A 15,786-nucleotide genomic window follows, 5' to 3' on the forward strand; every position below is an offset into this window, starting at 1 on the left:
AGACATCTTGCAGCATAAGTGTAAAACTAAGACAGTCGCTTCAAAATAAAAAAAAGTGTATTTAGTTAACATGCAGAACCTTTTAGTCTTAGTACAATTTATTTTATCAGTGCATTGAGATGTATTCATTTAAAAGTTATAGTTTTCAAAGATACATTTGGAAACAAATTTGGAAACATTAATTATTTTCCTTACCCTGAGAACAACACCAATAGTAAATTAAAGAGGCATTCACTTGGTATGTGCACTTTATGGGTGGCCTGGGTTCCTATCATACATGAATCATGTATTTCGAGGTCATCTTAAATGTGATAATGCAGCAAAAGGAGGGAAAGTGACACTAAACAATTGCCTAGGATCACACAATTTGGAAAAGTGGGTAAGCCGGGATTAATTCCAGGTTTTCTGGTTTACTATTGTTTATTTCAGCCACTAGATGTATATCCTTTGCTTCCCCTACACCTACCTTGCGATCAATCCCCCTAGCCACCCCACCCAACCGCCACTACCCTGGCATCAATGCGGCCCCCAGGCACGTCACAGACCAAACTTTTTGGCCCCTGGGAAAATGTTTGTGAGTACCCATGCTCTGGACATAAATGAAACGCGGTAGGGGTGTCCCACTAAAGTAATCGAGTACACATAGCTCCATTTTGCCCAAGCCAACAGGTTACAGCACTTCATTCCAGAATCTCTAGACAAAGAGTTCAAGTATAAACCTTAATTTCATACCAATTCTCCACCAAAATTCGACAATGAAATTGTTTGCAGCATTGTACGAACAGGCCAATCTGTACAGTGCAGCAACTTTCGCCTCACTGACCACCACCAGACCAGATTGAGGAATTTGCCTCAATTTCATAAATAAAAAACACTACGACTGCTTTATGGGGTCCCCTGACCAGTGAGACATATTTCAAAACTACTGACATAATTTATTCTACTTCATAGTCTCCCAAATAACATCCGTGTGAATCTGCAGGAACGTTTCACTTTCATGCATATTTTATATTGGTAGACATACTTATACACTTTTACTTCCCAGCTAAGTGGTCTATCGTGATAAAACAGTGTCTAAGCAAGCCTCACAGCCCTCAAACAAAAGCAGACGTCCAACAGGCTAGCTGGTGGAACAGATCAATTCCTCCTGAGCTTTACAAGAGCAGATGAGGTTTCTTACAATCAGCATTGGCCAATCTCAGGGACAGTAAACAGTCTGTAAATAGTACAATCAATGGCAATAGAGCTCCCTATTTTAATGCGAGTGCCGAGCTCGGGCTTTGCCATGTTTGTCGGTAAAATATTCTTGGGCAAAAAATTAAAAATACTAGAGGCAAAGCAAACAGAGATCTCATGGTATCTCAAAACTGTACTTTGAATTCAATGTTTTCTTTTTTTTCTAAATAGTTGAATTAGTTTTTTTTGTCAGGTTTAACATGTCTCTCACTTGTGCCTCAACAACAACAATTACACTGGAGTGGAGTTGTCTTCGTTCAATTGTTATTATATGGCATTTTTTCGTTAAAGCTAGGCATTCAAACAGATATCTGGTAGTGCACTGTAATAGGTAATCTTGCATGCAATCATGCTACGTCAGTATCATGAGAATCTTCTTCTACTGTTTCCCTCATGTCAATACCACAGTATTTCCTCCATGGTCCTCATATCTTATGAAACTTCTCTGGGCAACCTCTGGCCTTGTATATCACCTTTTCAGCAGCCAAGTAAAGGTCCATTCCTCCATTCCATTTTAATCAAATGTTTTCAATCTTTATAAAGGCACGGATTAATTTTCAAACACTTTTCACCAGGCAACGCAACAGAAATTAATACGAATAAAGAAGTGTCAAAATTTAAATTAAAAAGCTTGCCAATACCTAATTTCCTTTCCAGAGGATTCAGCGGTTTGGTCCTGGGTAGTAGCCTGGGTCTCCAGGAGAAATGTCAAACTAAGTACATCTTCTGCCTCAGACGCCCGCTAAGCGCAGCAGATGGCCCCTTCTCTAGCACCATAGAAGCCTTTGTGTGCCAAAGACTGTGCTTTTATGCAATATGTGGAATGCATGAGATAAACAAGAAGTCTGATCTTAAGCCATACCCCGCAAGACTAGCCCCTTTGCTGTGCTTTTACAAAGAAGATGGGAAGGGTGGGGAGGAACACAGCATTGGTGGGGGTGGGGTGGGCGGAGGATATTTGAGGCATGGGAGGAAGAGAGCTAGAAAACACATACACAGGGAGTGCCTAATCAAAAGAAAAAAGCTGTTCTATAAAAGCAAGTAGTGGAAGCATACAAGTCAGCGAGTCAAAAGGATCATAAAGAGACTCACATATAGATATTTCTGATGGATACCACTAACTGCAGATTCCTCACCTTGTGAAGAACCCTGAGTGCCAGAGTGGATCTGGAGATTTTTCTCAGCAACTCCCTCATGCACCAGTAGGTGGTGTTGTGCAGCACCATATCAGGTTGTTTCCATCCCAGATGTGACATTGGGGTCTCTACATAAACACCATCTAACAATCGTGCCTTCGAACGAGGATCTGGTGCTCATTCCCTCGAGTTCTGTCAGACTTGACAGAATTTTTATTTCAAACTTTTTTCTAGTGTGCTAGGGAAATGTACCCTACCAAAGCAAAAGAACTGCCATAAACAGGTGTTGGTGACATGCTCACATGAGGTCTGTCTTTGGTGTCTGGGCTCCATACATGACTCAGCGCTGTGTGTCAAATGTGTCAAGATTAACTCAAAGGCTCTCAGGACTGCGAGGCCACAATATATGTCACAGAACATCGCCTGAAGTCGAACTTGTGAATGTCACTGAAATAGAGATCTTCAGGCAAGTCAAAAATTGAAGAAACACAAGAAGTCTAATTATGCTCCACTACATCCCACCATTTCCATCGTTCGGAGTTAGGCCACGTCTCAGGTACCTCCAGGCCACGAATTCTGTCTCCCACCCAGGAACTTATTCCTACCCTCTTTCAAATTTGCCCTACTTCTCTGGCCATGCGCGATGCCACAGCAAATCAGGAAGTTTAAAAAGGATAAGAACAGAATCTTCGGTACCTGACCGGATCCCGCTGCTGCACTTTTGGGTCCAAAGGGTCCAAGGTGGCTTCCAGTTGGTCTACTGCTGGTGGATCCATCCCCGATTGTGTCATTTGAACTCATCCAGAGGTTGACTTCGGGTCAGTTGCCAAAGACACTTACGGTGCCACAGTCCTGAGTGCCAAAGTCGATGCTGACATGAGAGGGGGAGCCAACAGTCCTGTCAGATTTAGAAGCAAACCTGAATTGACTTCTATCGGCCTCCCATTTGCCCACAGTCATTTAAGCAACAATTTCATGACTATGGCAAAGGTGATTACAACACCAGTACCACATATGACGAGGAAAACCTGTTTTTAGACCTACAGGAAGCAGGTGGCTTAGCCACTTCTTCTAACACTTATCTTCATTCACCCTTATCTAAGGCAGCTACAGAAGAGGCTGCCTCCTTTGCCATTTCATTTGGAGAGCAGCAAAAGTTTTAGACGCCACTCTGCTCACCAGGGAGGTCAAAAGAAAAGGCTTAATGGAGGTCCAACACCAAGGACAAAACACAGGAGCATCATCTCCCTTTCAACAAGACTCTCACGGACATAATGTTGGACACCTGGGCTACGACATGACCTTGCCCTATACTTAACATGCAGATTGCAAGGCGGCAAAGGCCTGCCCCAGGAGACCCTGCCTTCTTTCTCCAGCATCCTTCACCAGAAAGCCTGGTGGTACATGAAACTCATGGAAACATTTGCAAAGAGAATGTTCTCCTCAGCTAGCCTTGCTCTGAGATCAGTAAATACCATCTGTCTCCAAGGGAGTTACTCGAAAGCACTGATGTACATGGTGGCAGACATCTTGCCAATGGTGCCAGATGATATTCGACCCAACCTTCAGCTTCTCATACAAAAGGCCAAGATGCTATAAAGTACTACATAAGATCAGACCTTGACACTAATGACTGCCTGGGTATAACAGTCTGAATCAGTGCTGTGCTTCAGCACCATGCATGGACCCGCTTCACCTGATCTTCAAGCGATGTTCAACAGTCACTCATAGACTTGCCATTCTGCGGGACTTGCCTATTGGGAGACAAAGTGGACTGAGCCCTAGAATGCTTTAAGGACAGCAAAGCAGAGTGCTCGCTTGGACTGGTGCCACCTGTGCATCAGCTCCCCCACCAGCCTTGCCCCTTTAGAGGCTTCCGAAAGTAGTATCAGTAGAGGCAACATCAAACCAAATATCAATGGCAACAGGCCTCGCATGCCTTTCAAGAGAGGCAGGCTGGGAATCCAGCCGCCTGCGTCCATGCCCCCAGGGGCAATGATCTACCCAATCCCCTAGCCTTCTTCAGCAGCTGCCACAAAACAGTTTTCTGTCACCCTTGGCAGCACAGCATCAACCGGTGGGAGACTGCATTATTTTTTACCTCCACAGGTGGAAGAGCAGCACATCCGACCACTGGGTTCTCCAAATTGTTAAGAATGGTTACTCACTCTCATTTCTGTCACAACCCCCCCCCGGACATGCCTCCCACGCCTCATTACTTCCCAGAGGACCACTTGTATGTACCTCAAAAACAGGTCCAGGCTCTCTTGGCCAAGGGAGCCAAAGAGAGAGTGCCAACATCAGAGATCAGGGCTGGTTATTATTCCCATTATTTTCTGATGCCAAAAAAAGGATGTAGGTCTTCACCCTATACTAGATCTTCTCCCTGTGAATTTCTTCCTCTGAAGATCAAGTTCAAAATGCTCACCCTGGCCTAATTTCTGTCTGCCCAGGATCGAGGGGACTGGATGGTGGCCCTCAACTTGCAGGATGCATATTTTGACATCCCTCACCCTGTCAAATAGTCATCAACAACCCCAAGACCGCAACCAACTTGTTAACATCACTGAGTATTTCCATCATTGTGGCAAACTCACACCTGATTCCTTCACAGCGGCACCCCTTCATCAGAGCTATTTACGAGGCTCTTTCAAGCTATTCCTCTGCCTCAATAAGACCTGGACATTCAGGCTATGATCCCGATGTTTCAACCCCTGTCCTGGGTCTCAGTAAGAGTGGCTCTGAGCCTTCTGGGCCACTTGGCCTCCTGCATTTTGCTTGTGGACCACGCCAGGGAGCACATCCGGGCTAAGGAGTGGGATCTGAAGTCACAGTGGGCTCAGCACCAGCGCAGCCTGTCAAACTCCATCCAGGTGTTGAAGGAGAATGCAAAAGATCTGCAGTGGCGGCTGCTCAATTACAACTGGAGCAGTGGCTGTCCTGGACTCAGGGGACAGGTTGTGCCACTGGATTTGCAGGACATTGATTTTCACATCCCTGTTCTGTAGGCCCACAGAAGCTACCTGTCGTTTCAGGAAGGCTAAAAGCACTTTTAGTGCTTGTTGCTCCCTTTCGGCCTTAGCAGTGCACCTCGGGTCCAAGCACAAACAGAACCTTTCGGATTCCATCCAGGTGATGAAGAAAACTGCAAAATACCTGAAATGGTAGCTGTTAAACCACAATTGAATTGGTGGAAGATCCTCTCCTTGCCCCACCCAGATCTAACGGTTGTGACAGATGCATCATTGCTGGGTTAGGGAGGTAATATGGGAGAGGTGACCAGAAGACGTTGGTCACTAGCAGAAGCCTGCCTCCTCATCAACTTGCTGGAGTTGCGGGCAATGCACTTGGCAGTGAAAGCGTTCCTCCCAGCTATCAAGGGGAAACAGGCGCATGTTCTTACAGACAACACTACCGCAATGTGGTACTGCAACGAAGAAGATCGAGTAGGGTCTTGGGTTCTGTTCCAGAAGGCCTGCACCCCTGGAAGTGGCTGAATAGTCAGGGCATCTCCTTGGATGCACAGCACCTGGCTGGATCTTTGTAAGGAAATGCCTCCTTGGCATGGTTGCCCCCTGACTTTTTGCCTTTGCTGATGCTATGTTTACAATTGAAAGTGTGCTGAGGCCTGCTAACCAGGCCCCAGCACCAGTGTTCTTTCCCTAACCTGTACTTTTGTATCCACAATTGGCAGACCCTGGCATCCAGATAAGTCCCTTGTAACTGGTACTTCTAGTACCAAGGGCCCTGATGCCAAGGAAGGTCTCTAAGGGCTGCAGCATGTCTTATGCCACCCTGGAGACCTCTCACTCAGCACAGACACACTGCTTGCCAGCTTGTGTGTGCTAGTGAGGACAAAACGAGTAAGTCGACATGGCACTCCCCTCAGGGTGCCATGCCAGCCTCTCACTGCCTATGCAGTATAGGTAAGACACCCCTCTAGCAGGCCTTACAGCCCTAAGGCAGGGTGCACTATACCATAGGTGAGGGTACCAGTGCATGAGCATGGTACCCCTACAGTGTCTAAACAAAACCTTAGACATTGTAAGTGCAGGGTAGCCATAAGAGTATATGGTCTGGGAGTCTGTCAAACACGAACTCCACAGCACCATAATGGCTACACTGAAAACTGGGAAGTTTGGTATCAAACTTCTCAGCACAATAAATGCACACTGATGCCAGTGTACATTTTATTGTAAAATACACCACAGAGGGCACCTTAGAGGTGCCCCCTGAAACTTAACCGACTATCTGTGTAGGCTGACTAGTTCCAGCAGCCTGCCACACTAGAGACATGTTGCTGGCCCCATGGGGAGAGTGCCTTTGTCACTCTGAGGCCAGTAACAAAGCCTGCACTGGGTGGAGATGCTAACACCTCCCCCAGGCAGGAGCTGTAACACCTGGCGGTGAGCCTCAAAGGCTCACCCCTTTGTCACAGCCCAGCAGGGCACTCCAGCTTAGTGGAGTTGCCCGCCCCCTCCGGCCACGGCCCCCACTTTTGGCGGCAAGGCTGGAGGGAACAAAGAAAGCAACAAGGAGGAGTCACTGGCCAGTCAGGACAGCCCCTAAGGTGTCCTGAGCTGAGGTGACTCTAACTTTTAGAAATCCTCCATCTTGCAGATGGAGGATTCCCCCAATAGGGTTAGGATTGTGACCCCCTCCCCTTGGGAGGAGGCACAAAGAGGGTGTACCCACCCTCAGGGCTAGTAGCCATTGGCTACTAACCCCCCAGACCTAAACACGCCCTTAAATTTAGTATTTAAGGGCTACCCTGAACCCTAGAAGATTAGATTCCTGCAACTACAAGAAGAAGGACTGCCCAGCTGAAAACCCCTGCAGCGGAAGACCAGAAGACGACAACTGCCTTGGCTCCAGAAACTCACCGGCCTGTCTCCTGCCTTCCAAAGATCCTGCTCCAGCGACGCCTTCCAAAGGGACCAGCGACCTCGACATCCTCTGAGGACTGCCCCTGCTTCGAAAAGACAAGAAACTCCCGAGGACAGCGGACCTGCTCCAAGAAAAGCTGCAACTTTGTTTCCAGCAACTTTAAAGAACCCTGCAAGCTCCCCGCAAGAAGCGTGAGACTTGCAACACTGCACCCGGCGACCCCGACTCGGCTGGTGGCGATCCAACACCTCAGGAGGGACCCCAGGACTACTCTGATACTGTGAGTACCAAAACCTGTCCCCCCTGAGCCCCCACAGCGCCACCTGCAGAGGGAATCCCGAGGCTTCCCCTGACCGCGACTCTTTGAACCTAAAGTCCCGACGCCTGGGAGAGACCCTGCACCCGCAGCCCCCAGGACCTGAAGGACCGGACTTTCACTGGAGAAGTGACCCCCAGGAGTCCCCCTCCCTTGCCCAAGTGGAGGTTTCCCCGAGGAATCCCCCCCTTGCCTGCCTGCAGCACTGAAGAGATCCCGAGATCTCTCATAGACTAACATTGCGAACCCGACGCTTGTTTCTACACTGCACCCGGCCGCCCCCGCGCCACTGAGGGTGAAATTTCTGTGTGGACTTGTGTCCCCCCCGGTGCCCTACAAAACCCCCCTGGTCTGCCCTCCGAAGACGCGGGTACTTACCTGCAAGCAGACCGGAACCGGGGCACCCCCTTCTCTCCATTCTAGCCTATGCGTTTTGGGCACCACTTTGAACTCTGCACCTGACCGGCCCTGAGCTGCTGGTGTGGTGACTTTGGGGTTGCTCTGAACCCCCAACGGTGGGCTACCTTGGACCAAGAACTAAGCCCTGTAAGTGTCTTACTTACCTGGTTAACCTAACAAATACTTACCTCCCCTAGGAACTGTGAAAATTGCACTAAGTGTCCACTTTTAAAACAGCTATTTGTGAATAACTTGAAAAGTATACATGCAATTTTGATGATTTGAAGTTCCTAAAGTACTTACCTGCAATACCTTTCGAATGAGATATTACATGGAAAATTTGAACCTGTGGTTCTTAAAATAAACTAAGAAAAGATATTTTTCTATACAAAAACCTATTGGCTGGATTTGTCTCTGAGTGTGTGTACCTCATTTATTGTCTATGTGTATGTACAACAAATGCTTAACACTACTCCTTGGATAAGCCTACTGCTCGACCACACTACCACAAAATAGAGCATTAGTATTATCTATTTTTACCACTATTTTACCTCTAAGGGGAACCCTTGGACTCTGTGCATGCTATTCCTTACTTTGAAATAGCACATACAGAGCCAACTTCCTACAATCTTTAAATGCCAGAACAGCCAGACTCAGCCAACACTGCCTTGTGGATCACAAATAGTGGCTGCAGTCTGAGATGGCGCTGGGCGTCTTCCAACAACGGGGTGAACCCTAGGTCAACTGTTTCACCACCGCAGAGAACGTAGACGGTCTAAACTTTTGTGTGTTGACGTTCTCACTCAGAGACGTCTTTTGCTTCAGTTGGACCTCAGCACCCTGTACATCTTCCAGCTTCATCCTCTCCTGCCCAGAGTTCTCACAAAGATCAGAAAGGATTGGACCAAAGTAATTCTAGTGGTCCCCGGCTGAGCAAGAAGAGTACAGTACCGGAAACTGTTGTCCTCTGCTCCAGTTGCACCTTTGGGAGGACCTCCTGTTGCAGCAAGAGGGCATGGTCCTGTATCCGAACCTGCACAACCTGCACCTCCATGCTTAGAGATAGAGCAGTGAAAGTTGATTGGTTTCAATCCTCCTCCGGAAACAGTTGGTTTTATCTTGGCAGCCAGGCGTTCTTTCCCCAAAAGCGCAGGGAGAAGTTTGTTGTATGGTGTTTCTCCTGCAATATACAGCCCTTACAGGCACAGTTACCTGACATACTGCTATGTTGTTAGCCCAGCAAGGACTTGATGTGGGGAACAGTTAAAGGTTACTTACTTCTCTCTCAGCCTTTTACACCTACTCGACCACCATCATTGCTCAAATCATCTGTTATGAATAAGCCCTTTCAGGAAACGCATCCTATGTTCCCATCAAATATTTTTCTGATGCCTCAATGGGACCTTAATTTGGTTTTCACTTATCTCGTGTATGCCCCATTTAAACTAATGCAATGCTGGTCACTAAGTGGCCTCACGCTGAAGACCATCATACTCACAGCAATCACTTCAGCTCATCGCATGAGCTAAAACCACTGTCCAGCTGTTACATACCAGCTTCTATCCAGATAAACTGGTATGCAGAACAAAATCAGTATTCCCACCAAAGTTCATCATACTCTTCCACATACGGCAATCTATCACCCTGCCAGCTTTCTTTGCCCTACCTTATCCAACCAGATAATAAGAAAGACTCCACTGCCTTGATCACAAGAAAGCCCTGGGCTTTTTCCCTAGGGCAAATCTCCAGATGGATTGTCTTATAAATTAGGATCTGTCATGAGGCAGCCCTTAGAAAGTCTCTGCGCTCATTCCACCAGAGCAAAGACTACTACTACTGCACTGGCACAAGGTGTGCTAGTCTTGAACATCTGCCAGGCAGCTAGCTATGTCAGCAACAGTTCATATGTTCACGAAACACCACTTTCTGGATATCCAGGTCTGCCAGGTGGCACATTTTGCCCAGTCTGTTCTGCATGATTTCCTGATCCGAGCCATTCCACAGACCTACCAGCTGGGGAGGTACTGATTGGGTATCTATTCTAAAGGGGAGGAATAAGCAGTTATAAGTATCCATCAGAAGAAAAGGTTACTTACCTTCTGTAACATTATCCTTTATGGATAATCTATGTAACTGCAGATTCCTCACCTAGCCACCCTCTTCCCTGCGGAATAGACTCATCTAGTCCACATAATAAGATTCCAATGTAGAGATCGGCACACTGGTACAATCTTATTTCCAGTGGCTCCGCATCAGATGAAACAGATAGAGATCCGAAAGAAAAGGAAGTCAGCCTGCAAAGGTGACACTTATGTTGGGGCCGTAACACCACATCCAGGGTGGAACAGACCTGACACGGAACTGCACAACACCACATACCAACACACAAGGGAACAGATTAAAAAAAAATCCAGATCCAGTTGAGTGGATGTGTGTCTCCTCAAGGTCAGGAATCTATGGTGATATTTCACCAGAAAGAGTGTTCCAAAAGGTAAGTAACTTTTTCTTCTCAAACACACAGCTTGAGCTGTCAGGTGAGAACTAAAATCACCAACAGTAATAGCAGCCCAATAAATCAGTGTCTACACAGTTTGGTCATGCAGCAGGCCCAAAGGAGCCACATTAAACTCATCTCAATTACCTCAAATAGCACAATCTTCACCAAATATTTCAAATTAAATCCCTGCGTTTTAACCAAAATGTAGTCTAGTAACCTAATGGTCCTGCATAACAACCTCAAAATACCACTCAAAAATGAACCCTGGCTTCTGAGCAGCAGCCACTTTTCTTTTCTTCTGGCGTTATGGTGTGCCTTGTAAACGTTAACTAGAAGAAAACCATAATCTCTTAAAAGACACTTTCTGTTCTGTCCTTCCACTTTCCCCTCTCTCCCCACACATGCAGCCATGGACCTGAGTACTTTCCAGCAGTGGTTCCTTGAGAAATGTATAGAGTCAGACTATTTCTGTCAAGGCAGAAGGTCTACAATTTTTTTTCTAAAATGTGGGTCAATCGTTTTGTCTACAAATAAAACTGTAAAATATTTACAAAATTGTTTCTGCATATATTGCACAGTTCTATGCTCTTTATAACACTCTACTACAGAAAAATTCTCACTCACCTCATCGATTTCACACTGCACCACAGATTCTACTAGTGGGTGTTTCACCACCTCTCTTAACACTCCACCGTCACCACCACCAATAATCAAGACCTAAAATGGTAGAAAACAAATTTTAAGCACATAGCTTATAAAATAGGCAGACGCATAAAACAGATCAAAACGAACCAGAGTAACAGGTAGTTACCTCAAACTTAAATTTCCCAGTATGGACTTTTGAGGGAAGAGGGAGAAAGACAAAAATGAAGGGTTCAGACATTACCGTTCTTTCTGTAGGATACAGGGACTGTTCTCATTGATGTATGCAAAAAAAGAGCACATGACAGCAATCTGTCATAGAGGCTGTGTGTTTCCCGGAGTCAAAGCAGGCTCACTGTAAAAGCATAAATATCTGGTAACTGCTGATTTCCAAACGCCCACCCACCCCACATTTTTTTTATAATAACCTGCAATTCCTGTAAATTATTCACATGTGAATTTAAGTAGTTTTATAGAACATCCAGCAAAATACTGGATTCATCCTGAAGCCTTGGTTATCCTTAACCATTTGCCGAAACACATCATCCACGAGAAAGCAAGCATAATTCTCACCTAACACCTAAACTGTTTTCAACTATCTTGCTTATGTATGGAAATACATTTACCTCTTATATTCCAAGACCAATCACTCTATTCGGTCTCCCCCGCCTGCTGTAGACCACAGGGAGCCCACTGTGGCTCCACAGGGTCAGTGTCATGCCATATTTCCAGAATAACCATTTGCTATATTATTAAATAAATGTGTCAGTTTATATTTTTGTGTACTTCTATGTACTTTTATACTGTGATCATCTCAATGCATTTTGGACTAAAAGGAAAAGGAAAAGACACCCCTTTTCAAGGCCCACAAATCAACTGAAGATGAAAAATTATGGAAATCCTACAATGTTAATCAAGAAGGTTCTAAGAAAATAGGAGTTTTGCAATCGGGGAGGGGAGGGGTACAGGAATTTGCAGCTCCCCACTGATTCCAGTACTTTGAGTCACAGAATATATGAAGAAAAAATGTGTTTGAGCCTATGTTTGAGGATTGCAAGGGCTTCTGGGTAAGAAAACCTTGTGGGATCCACACGAGACACACCACCGAATGCCAGCACAGACAATATACTCGCACACAAGTTATCATTAGGTCTGTCGAATTTCAGCATTGTTGCAGGCTGTACCTGCTGTAATATGCACCACTGCTCAAGAACTATGAAAAAAAAGAACAACAAGGAGATCCTGGTCTGTAGAACCCACTTCACAATAAAAATCACATTTATTCTTACTTGCCACTCCCATATAGGATTAAGGAATTGCTGCAGCAGGCATCAAAGCACCATCGCTTTAGGAGCTTGGCAAGTGACAAATGTAGAGTGGAAGGCTCCGCCAATTTCTAGACTCAATACCACTGGCATCAATCTAGCACCTATACTCGTTTCTCTACCTGCAGAGTGTACTTTGGGGCATATTGTGTAATAACCTGCTTGGACCAGTTTGTGCCAGTAGCCAGCTTAACTGAGGAAAGGGACGAATTTGCAGTCCCTTTTGAAATACATCAGTTGCCACAAATGCCGGTAGCACCTTAGAGACATTCCTGTAACACTCCCCAGGTCTATTGCAAAATCTTTGTGCCAGATACTTGACCTTTTAAATTAGGACATCTGCGATGACCTCGCAAATTCCATTCACTCCTTTACTTTTCTAGACATTAAAAAGGGGAGGGGGGGGGGAAGTTATGACATTGGTAAGGTAAAGCGCAGAGAAACCACCCTAGGTGCCTCATACAGTATTAATGTTAAATGATTAAAAATCCCCCGTAAATTGCTTACCAGCCCTGAATCCTATTAAACAATCTAAATGAGACATTGCTGACTCCACACTTCACTCAGACGTGCACAGAACATGTGCCATTCTTGATCACTTTTTGGTGGGTGAGACATTGGTGAGCTGAGTGGATGACACAGACATTCCCAGACCAAGCCCCAACACCAATACGACAGCTGTAAGACACACATAGAAGACAGGCGCTAAATGACACTTTAACAACTTACTCAATAAAGCACCCCTTAGGGGTGAGATAACCAACTCCATAGGTAGCTTTAAGCTTTAAAATCAAAGGAATGGTGTCAGTCGCAACACTACAGGCTGCCTCAAGGCAGTGCTTAGTAGATGCTGTACATTGGCATTATAACGTCTGGAAAGCCAACTGTGCATCGTAAAGGAGCAACATAGATGGTCTTTGTCTCAAACTGTGGAGCAAAAGCTTGGCAGTAAGGGCCCAGCTACAAGCACTGGATTTGGATAAAGTCAAGCATATGTTGGCTATTGTGAAAAGCTGACAGCTAACGTAATTAGTGAATGGGTGAATGGGAAGCAAATGCAGGAAACCTGGCTCAAATTGATGAGTGGATTGCTGAAACCTTTAGGAGGTTCTACTTCAGTGTCGGTGATGGGAAATTGGTACAACCTCACGTCACCAGAGAACCTCTGTGGAACAGGTGGATGCCTTAAAGACTCCCACTGGAGTTGCTAGGCTCAAGGTGGAAAAAGCATCTGGCAATGATGGTTGCATGGCGCTGATCTATAAGATTTTCTGGCCCACCATGGAACCTATTATTACAAGAGTGATCATCTCTTTTAGTAATTCAGGATCCCTACAAGAGCTGCTGCAGTGATCACTGGTACACCAAAGCTTGAAAATTGCCCTTTTCTGTATAGCTCCTACAGGCCAATATCACTACTAAGGTCAGATGCAAATCTATTCATGGCCATCCTTCCAATATAATGGGACCTTTGATGACAGGGTTGGTAGACCATGACCGATCTAGTTTCGTACAGAGAAAGTAGCGTGATGACAAAAGCAAAACGTCTTACACTTGCTATGCTACTCTCCTTAGATGATAAAAAAGCATTAGATAGGGTTGAATGGCAATATTTAGAACACACACTTGTGTCACCGAGTCTGGGCACACAGTTTTGCTAGGTATATGGGTCCAAGAACTGCCATTAAGGTAAAATTTGAGGCCTTCGTATCTGGAGAGGCACAAATCAGGACTGCCATTTGTTGCCCTCATCTGTAGCCCTAATAATGCAGCAGTTTCTCAACCATTCAAGATATAGGAGAGATACAAATTGGGCAGGAAGAGTTCAGGCAGACCATGCCTGCAGACTATAAACTGTCCTTAAGTGACAAACCTGTTTAGTCACTCCTTCCAATAATGGGAAGTATCCTCAACAACGACTCCTGAACAACGAAGTTGTGGAAAATGAAAGCAGAACAACACTTTTGTTAACCATGACTTCCTTGTTCAGGGCCTTAACCACGCATGTGCTGAACCACGTACATGCATAGTTAAGGCACAGAAGAAGGGAGTCGGCTGAGGAGGACAACGTGATCAAGGAGGAGGTAAGTGGGGGTCAGGGTATTTTTAGTTTTAGGGGGTGAGGGTGGTTTAGGGGCAGAGCAGGGGGGTCAGGGCATTTTTAGTTTTAGGGGCGAGGGTGGGGGTCGCAGTATTTTTAGTTTTTGGGGGTGGAGGGGCACAGGGTGATTAAGGTTTAGGGGCGAGGGCGGGGGGTTGGGTTATTTTTTGTTTTTGGGGGTGGGGGTTGGGTTGGTTTAGGGGAGGGGAGGTCGGGGCATTTTTAGTTTTAGGGGTGGGGTGGGGGTCCAGGGTATTTTTACTTTTTGGGAGTGGGGGGTTGGGGTAGTTTAGGTTTTCGGGCGGAGGTTCGGGGTCAGAGTATTTTTACTTTTTGGGAGTGGGGGGTTGGGGTGTTTTAGGGGCAGGGTGGGGGGGTCGGGTATTTTTAGTATTTGGGGGTGGGGGTTGGGGTGGTTTAGGTTTGTGGGGTGGGAGGTCGGGTTATTTTTAGTTTTAGGGGTGGGGTGGGGGTCGGGGTATTTTTTGTATTTGGGGGTGGTGGTTGGGGTGGTTTAGGTTTTAGGGGTGGGGTGGGAGTTGGGGTGCTTTAGGTTTTACTGGTGGGGGTTGGAGTGGTTTTAGGGGCAGGGTGAGGGGTTGCAGTAATTTTAGGGGTGGGGGTTGTTTCAGGGGTGGAGGTGCGGGGATCGTGGTAATTTTTAGGGGTGGGGGTGGGGGGGATGGGACACATGCTGGAACCATGCATGCCGTTCACTAATGCCTTTACAACGAAAAATCGTTGTTAAGGCATTCGTGGTAAAGGCATTAGTGGTAACAACAAGGTCGTTGTTCCGACCTTGTTGTTCGGGCATGCGTTGTTCTGACGTATATTCTCCAATAATGGCTGAGCTGGAACTCTTTTGGAAGATATCAGGTTTTAAATCAATATACGGGAATTCGAGGACTACCACCAGAACTCACAGACACACTGAGCCCCATACGTTCTGAAGACGTCACATAAGGCCATTACGACCATGCGTATTTAAATAGAACACTACATTGCACAGATCGTGTTTTTGGATTATTTTACGCCTCTGACCGACATTAGGCAAGCACTACGAGCCTGGACTGTGGGTTCTTTTTCCTGGACTGGCAGGACGTGGTGACTAAGATGACAGTATTGCTTAAATTGCTGTACTACATCCAGATGATATCACTGCCACCTACTGTACGTGATTATGCAATTCTAATCTACCATTGACAATTATAATTGGAAAAGTAAAAAGCCAAAAATGCAAATAAATT

The 15,786-nt window shown here is 46.0% G+C and overlaps 1 protein-coding gene across 1 annotated transcript in view; it reads right to left on the bottom strand.

Annotated features, from left to right (window-relative positions):
• SRM (spermidine synthase) overlaps positions 1-15,786 on the bottom strand; it is a 72,563-nt gene that overhangs the window by 36,990 nt on the left and 19,787 nt on the right. The window contains exon 3 of the mRNA XM_069241234.1: positions 11,096-11,188. Within this exon, the coding sequence (XP_069097335.1) occupies positions 11,096-11,188 (93 nt within the window). The remainder of the gene's footprint in view (positions 1-11,095; positions 11,189-15,786) is intronic.

Source organism: Pleurodeles waltl, chromosome 6 (assembly GCF_031143425.1).
Source record: "Pleurodeles waltl isolate 20211129_DDA chromosome 6, aPleWal1.hap1.20221129, whole genome shotgun sequence".
NCBI lineage: Eukaryota > Metazoa > Chordata > Amphibia > Caudata > Salamandridae > Pleurodeles > Pleurodeles waltl.